The 10,000-nt window shown below is 41.6% G+C and overlaps 2 protein-coding genes across 2 annotated transcripts in view; both read left to right on the forward strand.

Moving 5' to 3' along the window:
- The first annotated feature begins 1,563 nt into the window (after nt 1–1,563).
- Nucleotides 1,564–7,917, forward strand: cox17 (cytochrome c oxidase copper chaperone COX17). The gene is made up of 4 exons (XM_080477946.1): nt 1,564–1,645; nt 4,160–4,285; nt 4,376–4,494; nt 7,719–7,917. The coding sequence occupies exons 2-3, from the start codon at nt 4,167–4,169 to the stop codon at nt 4,458–4,460; spliced, it is 204 nt and encodes a 67-aa protein (XP_080334072.1). The 5' UTR covers nt 1,564–1,645; nt 4,160–4,166; the 3' UTR covers nt 4,461–4,494; nt 7,719–7,917.
- Nucleotides 7,918–9,926: 2,009 nt separating this feature from the next.
- Nucleotides 9,927–10,000, forward strand: part of popdc2 (popeye domain cAMP effector 2) — a 13,717-nt gene continuing 13,643 nt past the window's right edge. The window contains exon 1 of the mRNA XM_080478862.1: nt 9,927–10,000. This exon is cut by the window's right edge and continues 671 nt beyond it. The gene's annotated coding sequence lies outside the window, so the exon portion shown is untranslated.

Raw genomic sequence — 10,000 nt, forward strand, 5'->3', positions numbered from 1 at the left:
TATATATATATATATATATATATATTCCTCCAAAGGAAAAATCATACGTTTTGACTTTATCTCTGGTTTCAATTTACACAACATGTTATATATAGAATATATATATTGGATTTTTATCTTTATGATTTTGTTGCACAACTCATGAAATCTGCTGTGTTCTTCATGTGCTCACTGCTTTTTAAACACCACTGAGGCCTTGTTTGCACGATGTTTTCATTGTGTTAAGGCAGTCTGTTAACGACAACAATGGTCAGAGCAGCTGAAAACGCATCTTTTTGAGAACGGCTCCCAAGGTGGAGCTTTTTAAAAAACGCTGAAACTCTGGTCGTGTAAATGAACAAAAAACAAGACTGTGTAAATGCAGAACTGTTCCGAAACAACAATGCAGAAACAATGTGTTTTCACTGTGTGTAAGCAGGGCCTGAATATCCTACACACATAAAATATATAGCCTAATCTTTGGAACAGTATGATTAGGATTAAAAGGGTTCAAATGGGATTGCGTAATCTGAGCAGAGGCTCAGCTCATAGCTGCCTCACTGGTTCACTCAGTGCTTTACTGGTTTACTTCACCAAGAAATATGGCAATTTGGCAACTTTAATGATGAAATACAATGATGATATTTAAAACACACGCTTTAACATTTTAGGATTCAATTCAATTCAGTTCAATTCAACTTTATTTATACAGCACCAAATACAACACAGTCATTTCCAGGAGCTTTTAACAGAGAAAAGAGAAAAACCCAACAAATCAACACGAGCAGCAGATTTATTGTGGAAAGAAAAACTCCTCTAACAGGAAGAACCTTTGTAGAAACCAGAGTGGAGGCTTTCTGCTGACTGGTTGGGGTGAGGGGATAGAGGAGAGGAAAGATAGAATAGAAAGAGAGATAGATTGGGGGGTAGAGGAGAGGAAAGGATAGAATAGAAAGAGAGATAGATTGGGGGGTAGAGGAGAGGAAAGGATAGAATAGAAAGAGAGAGATAGATTGGGGGGTAGAGGAGAGGAAAGGATAGAATAGACAGAGAGATAGATTGGGGGGTAGAGGAGAGGAAGGATAGAATAGACAGAGAGAGATAGATTGGGGGGGTAGAGGAGAGGAAGGGATAGAATAGACAGAGAGATAGATTGGGGGGTAGAGGAGAGGAAGGGATAGAATAGACAGAGAGATAGATTGGGGGTCTTGCTCAGGTGCCCCAGTGCATGATTTTAGGCTAATGTTACACTGTTCATTCATTGAAGATTCAATAAACAATACATAATTCATACATAAAGTGAGATATTTTTACTTTTTAATCTTCATCATTTTATCTTATAAGTCATGAGTCAAGGAGTTCATTAGATAAAATCTGGTAGCACAATAATAATAATCAAAACAAACTTTTATTTCAATAGTACAAGCAAAATGGCTGACATTAAACAAAAAACCGTATTAATGTGTTCAAAATATATATAAAAAACCAACATAAAGCAAAACTGTTTTGGCAGAAATAAAACATTTCAGAAGAACTACATTTCCCAGGATCCTCAGCGGTCACGTTGGGTCATGTGACATATTATGAAATGCGAACCACGTGACCGGTTTCAGCTGCACGCTGGTTTCTTTTTGAAGGTGAAGTTGTTGCTAACGCAGCTATACGGGTAAGTTAAACCACATTTCTCATCCACGTTACTCACCAGCAGGTTGTTTAAAAGTCTCACTTCTTCTTCTGTCGGTTCGACACGTCAGACGAAGAGTTTTTGTGAATGTTTGTTGTGATATCGCCGCTGTTAGCTGCAGTTAGCTCACCGCAGCGTTATGCAACATGTTAAAACTAATAATCAACCATAAACAAAATGAACCACAATCTGATCCACTTCTCATTCTGTCAGTGTAATTTAGTGCACGATGTGTGTATCAACGAGTTTATTAGTAAAACGTAGCAATCGTTGCATCATTTTAACCTGCTGCAGACACGTGCTTCTCCAAATCATTACAATATTGTTGATAAATTACTTGATTTGTCAGTTTACTTCACCTAAAACTCATGAGAATACTTTATTTAAATTAGAACAACAATTCTGTTAGAAACACCTGATCTAAAATCTGAAAAATGCCAGTATATCGAGACTAATATTGATTTTAATGCTTGACACATGATTAAATTGTTTGGAACAAAACAGAAAAAGCTATAATTTACATTAAATGTGTGATAACGTTCTAAATTATTGGGAAGTTTCTTTGTGATGTAGTAATTTTAAGCTGCCTGTACAAACTATGTGTGCTGGTTTTGTTCTAATTTTGGTTATTTCTTTATGGAGCCTGTGTGTGGGTTAAAATTCTGGCAGCCCAAACTACAAACTATCCTCCTCTATACTAGGAGGACTAGGTGTGGCTGACTTTGTAGTCGTGTTAAAGAGGACACACAGAAACGTACTATATATAATTTTGTCTTTATTTTTGGAGGCCACATATCAGAAGGCAATAACAATAATTACAATTTCTTGAGAAATATATGCAAATGTTTTAGGTGATTGCAGCTTCAAGAGACTTGTCCATGAGCCTGAGGACTGGAAACCGTTAGTGTGACTTTAAGAAGAGAAAGAATAAAAGCATTTTGCAAATTGAGTCGCATCAGATTAATAAAATGATGAATGTGAGTGTCGCACACCTGGTGGGGGTGTGAGTGTCGCACACCTGGTGGGGGTGTGAGTGTCGCACACCTGGTGGGTGTGCATGATGATGAGGCAGATGCTTCTCCTCAGGCTGAATGGCTTCGGCAGGTACTACATCATTCAAGATGAGTCAGTTGGACCTTTTCAGGTTGAAGATTGACTTAAAATTAACTCCCAGAAATGACTGCCACTTTCTAGAGACACTTTGTTCGAGCATTGGCTCATTATTTCCTCTTTATCAGACGTTACAGAGGAAAGTATACATTTTTCATTGAGGTGCTTAATAATTCTGCCCCACAAATAATTCTACTTGCTGAGAAACGTCCAGAGACAAAACCTGACTTTTACTTTCTGAAAAATGTCATCAACATTTTGGATTCAGCGAGGAGGCTGAAGCTGGTAAATAGAATAATATCCAATAGGGACGTCCCAATCACACTTTTTTGCCCCCGATACCGATCCGATTTTTCAGAATTGAGTATCGGCCGATACCGATACTTTCCCGATCCGACACTCACATTGCTATTGTAAACATACTCAATAGTGTATTTTTGGAACAACTAAGATGTCTGAAGCTAAAAGCACTATTGGCAGAAGCTTTGTTCAGCTAGAAATTATTGTAAAACTCACTTATTGAATCAAAATTCTTCTCTTTCTCTTTAGTTGTTGTTGTAAACTGAGGAACATCCACACAACGAAAAAAACGATCTTTGTCCTCCCTGGTCTTCTCCGAAAAAACTTCCGTCCACGCCTCACTATGAACATGATTCAACACGAGGCTTCAGGGCATGTAGTACACACGCCAGGCCTTTAGGGGTGCTGTGACTCACCAAACACAACAAAAAAGCAGAAGAAGACAGACCACATAGAAATTTAGAAGTAGACTTCTGCACATAAACACACAAACCCACTATATATAACTCTAGTTTTATAGGTCTATGGCCCCGCTCCGCCTGCTTCTAGCTTCTGCAGCTCCACCGGAGCTTCTAGTCCCTGATTGTTCTGGTTATTAGGGGATGTTGTGGACCGCGTTTTTTTTTTTTTGTTTGTTTGTTTTTAGATCGGCGGATTGATCGGCTGGATTTGCCGATCCTCTATCACTCACAAATCACTAATATCGTCCCCGATCCGATATCTACCGATCGGATCGGGACATCCCTAATATACAAACATAGAACCTTCCTAATTGTGCACACAGTTTAGAGGCTGATGTAAATACAAGCATTGATTTGCCAACTTGTAAAGAAAAGTCTTTATCTTTTAGTTACATGTTATTCACCATTGCTGTTGTACAACGTTTGCGTCGACTGTAAATCTGTTTGAAAGTCAAAACAAAGCAGATAAAAACTTAGAACATCCGAGTTTGGGTTCAGTAAAGTACATCTGTTTGAGGTTGTGTATTTTTCATTGGCTCATCTGATAAACATAAAGTTCAAGTGATGTGAGAGAAATTAATGGCTTGTAGACGAAGTGAAAATGTATTTGAATCTGTTTTTCCAGGTTGAGGATGTCGGCCTTGTCTGCAGCCAGCGTGGAGACCCCCGCTTTGACCGACGGCGCCGAGCAGAAGAAGCCGCTGAAGCCCTGCTGTGCTTGTCCAGAAACCAAGAAAGTCCGGGATGCTTGGTGAGCCGCCGCCCGGAGCGGCTGACACACTTTCCTTCCTCCACTTCAAGTGGGAGATGTTTATTTGTCCCTCATGTTTGTTTCCACCAGCATCATTGAGAAGGGAGAGGAGAAGTGCACAGAGCTCATCGAGGCACATAAAGACTGCATGAGAGCTCTTGGATTCAAGATTTGACCTCTTCTCTTTTTTCCCTTTCGGTGCCTGTGTGGTAAGTTCTCAAACAAAGTCCTGCAGTTGGTCTAATTTACCTGCAGGATCATGTTTGTTAAACAATGAATTAAACTGTAGGCTACACTCGTTAACACCACCAGCAGTTTTGGGGTCACATGACCCTGCACAGGAATGCTGTTAAAAGTCTGCCGAGTGTCAGACGGACTCCTGAAATCAGGTGTTTGAGGTGAAGCATTGTGGTTGTTTGCTGGTAGAGGTCGACAGGCCGCTTCCAAACGCAACCTGACGGCTTGAATCCCGCCGGGATCCAGTCGCTCTGCTGTCAAATTGTGTGTCTGGTCTCCTTCTGACCAGTGAAAATGCTGAATATTGTTCAGTGCAGTTTGTATTTTCTCAGATTTGTCTTGTCCTGGAGGGAGAAAAGCCCCAGTTTGCGTTTAAAGTCCCTGTCGTGTCTCTTTAGCGTGATATAAGAGGGGCGGAGTCAAATCCCCCGAGGCCGTTCGGCTCGTTCAAGTTTCAGCAGGTGGAGCAGCAGAACCTTTTCTCGCTCCACGGGGCAAATGGGCTCAAAGTTTAATCTGTTGCAGTTGTACTCGCTGAATATTGAAGCAGGATTCAGTCGGTTTCCGTCTGTGTTGCTCGGCACTTTTCCCACTTGTAGTGGGAGGATGGGAACATTTATCCACACTGAAGCTGCAGAATTTAACCATCAAGATCCAATAATAATCGTTCATTGCAAAGACTTTGTGTTTGAAAAAAGTCTTTCCAACATTTTAGTGTAACTTCTATACAGCCCAACCAGATTGTTACCCTCTATTTTAAATATAACTTGATTTCTAACTCAAAACAATGAGACTGATCATGATTGAACTCACAATGTGGGGAGAAGTGGGAAAAGTCCACATTCTAAAATAGAAGAACAGATACTTGAATCTACAGAAGCAGTGGCTGCAGGCCAGAACTGGCCAATCAGAGTCCAGTCAGCCCACAAGGGGAACGTTCACCACCAGAGGGGGCTTTTCCACCGGAAAGAACCAGATGCTAGTTCTGGTCCAGGGCCAGACAGCACCAGTTCTTTGTCTTTCCACCTCCAAAGCCCCGGCCTATCAGGGGCTAAACTGGTGCTACGCTGGTCCCACTTCATTGCTGGACCAAAGAGGAGCCAGACTGGGACCCGACGCATCATCAGCTGGGGGCGGAGTTATCTCTGGAGTTATCTCTGGAGTTATCTCTGGAGTTATCTCTGGAGTTATCTCTGGAGTTATCTCTGGAGGTATCTCTGGAGGTATCACTACCTACAAGGCGGAAGCGAGGTTGAACCGGCTTTCTGAAAACTCCAGAGAACACGGAGCCCCAGAGTGGTTATAGAGGAAAAAAAATAAAAATAATGTGTAGGAACGATATAATAAGTCGCTTCCTGAAGTTAATAATACGAGGGAACAGGATTATTTAATCCGCGTTCGCGGAGCCGCGGCTCTCGAGATGCTGCAGAGCTCCACCTGTCAGTCAGCTACGTCAGATATAATTTAGAAGCAGTTTTCCATTGTGGTTTATTTTTCACACTTTTCATGGTGACATTATTATAACTAACGTCACGTCCAGGTCTTGTTTCACCTTCTGACCGCCGGCTGAGGAGCTGCAGCCGCTGAGCAAAGCAGTGGGAGGCAGCAGGGGGCGCTCCGCTCCAATATTATTTTATAACCACAGAACCTCTTTATAATGAATAGTTTGGGTTCATCAGCAACTAAAAAAACAAACTACTGTAAATGAAAGCTGGAGTTTATAGACCTAAAATAAGCCTTTTAATGGCTTCATGTGAAAGAGAGCTTTAATCAGAGTGTTTACCTAGGTTACCATGGAAACAGCTGTAGAGCAGTGTTCTATCATTCTACACCTCCATTCCTCCATGTTGAAGCTTTTGATTCAGACACGTCCAGAAATAAAGTGAAATGTTGAAAAATAAGCCCCAAACTCATACACATGTTATTATTCCCCTCTATGTCCACTCTGGGGCTCTGGACTAGAGGAAGACGGACGTGAAAAAACACCAATAGAGACAAGAAGAGACGTAATGTTTTCTGGTTCTTTGGTACGTCTGAGGTTCAGGTCAGACTAGATGGAGCGACCCAGATGGAACCTATGAATACAGTCCGTCTCCTGGTTCCTGGATGAGGCTGTGGAAATCAGTGACGTATCACGTTTTGGAGTGACGCAGTGACGTAGCTCTCACTGGCTCCGTTAACGGTGGAGAAAGAACCAGTTCTTTGGTGGTGCTGATTTAAGAACTGGCTCTGGCACCGGCCCGTAACTAGAACCTGGTTCTCGTTGGTGGAAAAGCTCTATGGGAGGAGTTATGACATCAACTGCAATACACATATTAGATCACCAGGGGCGCACTTGAGTCTGTTTTGTGGCGAATCCAGGTATTCTGATCATAATATGAACCAGTTTAGTTTTGAGTAAATGTTTTCTATTTTTGAATAGTTTAATAAGAATACACTGTGATTTGTACGCTATAAAGCACACATGAAATTAGGTTTTTTTTTTTTAATTCAAATTTCAGGTGTGTGTTGTTAAAGAATAGTTCATCAAAAGTGAACTTCTTAACGATACATTGATGTTTTGTTGCACCTAAATAAAAACAGATTTAAAGTTCAGTCATTTATAGATAATAATGATCTTATTTACTGATCTGGCTCACTTGACGTCATATTGCAATGTATGTGGCCTCTTGAAGTAACATCAGCTTGATGCCCCTCTAATTTTGTATTTTCTATTATTTTTTGATGCATGTTGAACTAATTGAAGAGATCATGCATATTTTTTTAATGCAAACAGCTTCACACAGCGATAGAGTTCCATTTTAGGAAATAATACTACTTCTGAATGGAAAGTGGAAGTTTGGCCATTCAACGAGTATTAATGTAACTTGTTGCCTTCAGCGTGGATAAATATTAAAATCAGCATTTAGTTAGAACTGAATCGTCCTTTGAGGTTAAAACAAGAAAAAAGGCAGTTTAAATAATGTGAGGAGGAAATTTAGATATTCGTCCTCTAATGAAATAAAAAAAATCCTGAAAATTTATCAAATTGATCATAACTAATGAACCAAGTTACATTAAGAGTTTTTAAACTTTAATTTTAATGTGTGGAGAGAAGTTAAATCAGTACTTTTACTATAGTGTTTTGAGAATGAGTATTTTTCCCACCTGTGTACTTGAGGTTGTGTAGTAAACTGTGTGTTTGTCTCTCCTGCAGTGTGATTGGAAGATGAGCCTGGCTCCTCCTCCTCTTATTTATACCTCCGCTGGAAGGGAAATGGGATTAAAAGCACTTCGTCTTTAAGGGATTTCACTGTCTTTCTGTGTGAACATTGTTTTTGTGTGTTTTCTTTTTAAATTAAACTGCAGGATTTGAGAAAATGTGTGAAAGATTAAAATAAATAAAAGTCCTATGCAATAAATGTGTGTGTTGGTTTTGGTCCCACGGTGAGTCACGGAGTCTCGGTGAAAGGCTGGCCGGCCACAGTTGCTCTTCCTGGTATGCACTGCCGCTTAAAAATAACTCCTGCCCCTGCAAAGTCAATACTTGGCATATCTGCATTCTTCCTCTTCAGCGTGTCGCTGTTCCTGAAGTGTGGCTGTCCGAGGCCGTCTGCAGCCACGTCGGCAGCTTCACTATATTTATATTAATCAGTTTGGATTAAAAACTCAAACGTCCCAGAAGTCGAGTTAAAACCTAAAATTAGCTGACCTAATAAGAAGCTACATACATATGGGGCAACTGACATTAAGTCATGCAGTGTTTTATTTAACTGTACTGCTCAGGGTGCATCAGCCAGTTTTCAGGTCTCTCATCTAATTATATAAAACTGCTGGAAAAAATGATGGAATCACCAGTTTTGGAGGTTCATTCAGTTCAATTTTGTAGAAAAAAGCAGCTCACAGACATGCAACAAAGCTAAAGTCATTTAAAATAGCAACTTCCTGACTTTAAGAAACACAAAGAAATCAAGGAAATAAATTGTAGTCGTCAATAATAGTTTTTTTAGATCAGGCAAAGAAAAGGATGGAATCAGCCTGTAAATTCCCTTTACCTAAACCAACATCAGATTAAATCTGCTCATTAGTCTGCACCTCAGAGGAGCGCTCGCACCGTGGAGAGCTGCTGCACAAAGTGGATCCACATGAATCAAACCGCAGAGAGGAGAGGATTATCAAACTTCTTAAAGACGGTAAATCATCACGGGAGGTTGCAGAAGATGTTGGTTGTTCACGGTCGGCTGTGTCCAACATCTGGACCAAGTACAGGCAACATGGGGAGGCTGTAAAAGGCAGGCATGCTGGTAGACCAAGGAAGACAGAAAACAGCATCTTGAAAACAGAATGCACAGCAGAACTAATGAACAAACGGTGGAAACGAGTCGACATCTGTGAGCGAACTAAGAAAGCACCTAGAAGAAAAGTGATTTCTATCCAGAAGAGCTAAAGGAAAGTCGTCATTTACACCTCACCAGATACCAGGTTGGACTGGGCCGAGGAAAACAATGGGGACTGTGGACGACTGGAGGGTCTGCATGCGGCAAGGTGAGGGAACTGGAGCTTTAGTTTGGTGAGTCAAGTGAGAGTCATGAAGGAAACATGCAGATTGATGATATGATGATATGATGCATGTTGGGTAAAGGTACCGGGGAGACGCAGTCAGTACATCTCCAACAAGGTCACCTGGACATTCTGGACACTTTTCTTATTCCACCACACATACTGTGTGTGAGTGTATATATATATATATAAAGACACACACACATTTAATTCAACCTGCCCAATGGAAGGATTGATTCACTTTGCTCATTTGCTTCTCTTGCTGAATGGTTTTCTGATCTGTACACGACAATATGAGACTTTAAATGAGACTCAGCCTGGAGGTTCAGACTTCATGAGCCTAGTGTGTGTGAACGTTGAGACGTGTGGACATGTGGATGTTGACGGGGAGTTTTCCAGACTTGGAGCTGGAAATGTGAGGTGGCGGGTGTTTCTACCTGAAATCCGACCTGTGCTGCCGTCCGACTTATTTCAGTGACTCTAAATATGACTGAGAACCAAGCAGGCCTCTTGGAGGTTTGAGTTTGTGGAGGAGTGTTGAAGTGTGCAACACTTTAGTGAGATATTCTGTTGTAGTCCCTCTCCTCCCTCCAGCTTCCTGCCACCCCCCTCTATCCCTCTCCCTCTCTCACTCCCCCCCCCCCCCCCCCCCCCCCCCCCCGGTTATGTTAAGTAGCAGGCCTGCTTTCTGTCTGTCACCCTCTCCTCCTTGGGTTTCAATTCCAAACATGGTTATCCTTGTAGGGCTGGATCGACGCCCTCCCTCTCTTGCCCCTCTCTTATCCCTCTCTTATCCCTCTCGTATCCCTCTTTTCCAGCTGTTGGCTCTGCAGTGCAGGCCGGCGGCCGAGGGGGAAAATACACTGGAAAAAGTACGACAGGAAGACTCGGAGAGAGGGCGAGTAGCCAGAGGAGAGAGAGGAAGGGCTGCATGATGAG

Source organism: Lipophrys pholis (genome assembly GCF_963383615.2).
Source record: "Lipophrys pholis genome assembly, chromosome: 13".
Taxonomy (NCBI): domain Eukaryota; kingdom Metazoa; phylum Chordata; class Actinopteri; order Blenniiformes; family Blenniidae; genus Lipophrys; species Lipophrys pholis.

What these genes read in the sequence shown, in the direction of transcription:
- cox17 (XM_080477946.1), top strand. Translation starts at nt 4,167, where the DNA reads ATGTCGGCCTTGTCTGCAGCCAGCGTGGAGACCCCCGCTTTGACCGAC. An exon ending in AAGAAAGTCCGGGATGCTTG is followed by an intron (nt 4,286 to 4,375) that starts GTGAGCCGCCGC and finishes TGTTTCCACCAG; the next exon opens with CATCATTGAGAAGGGAGAGG.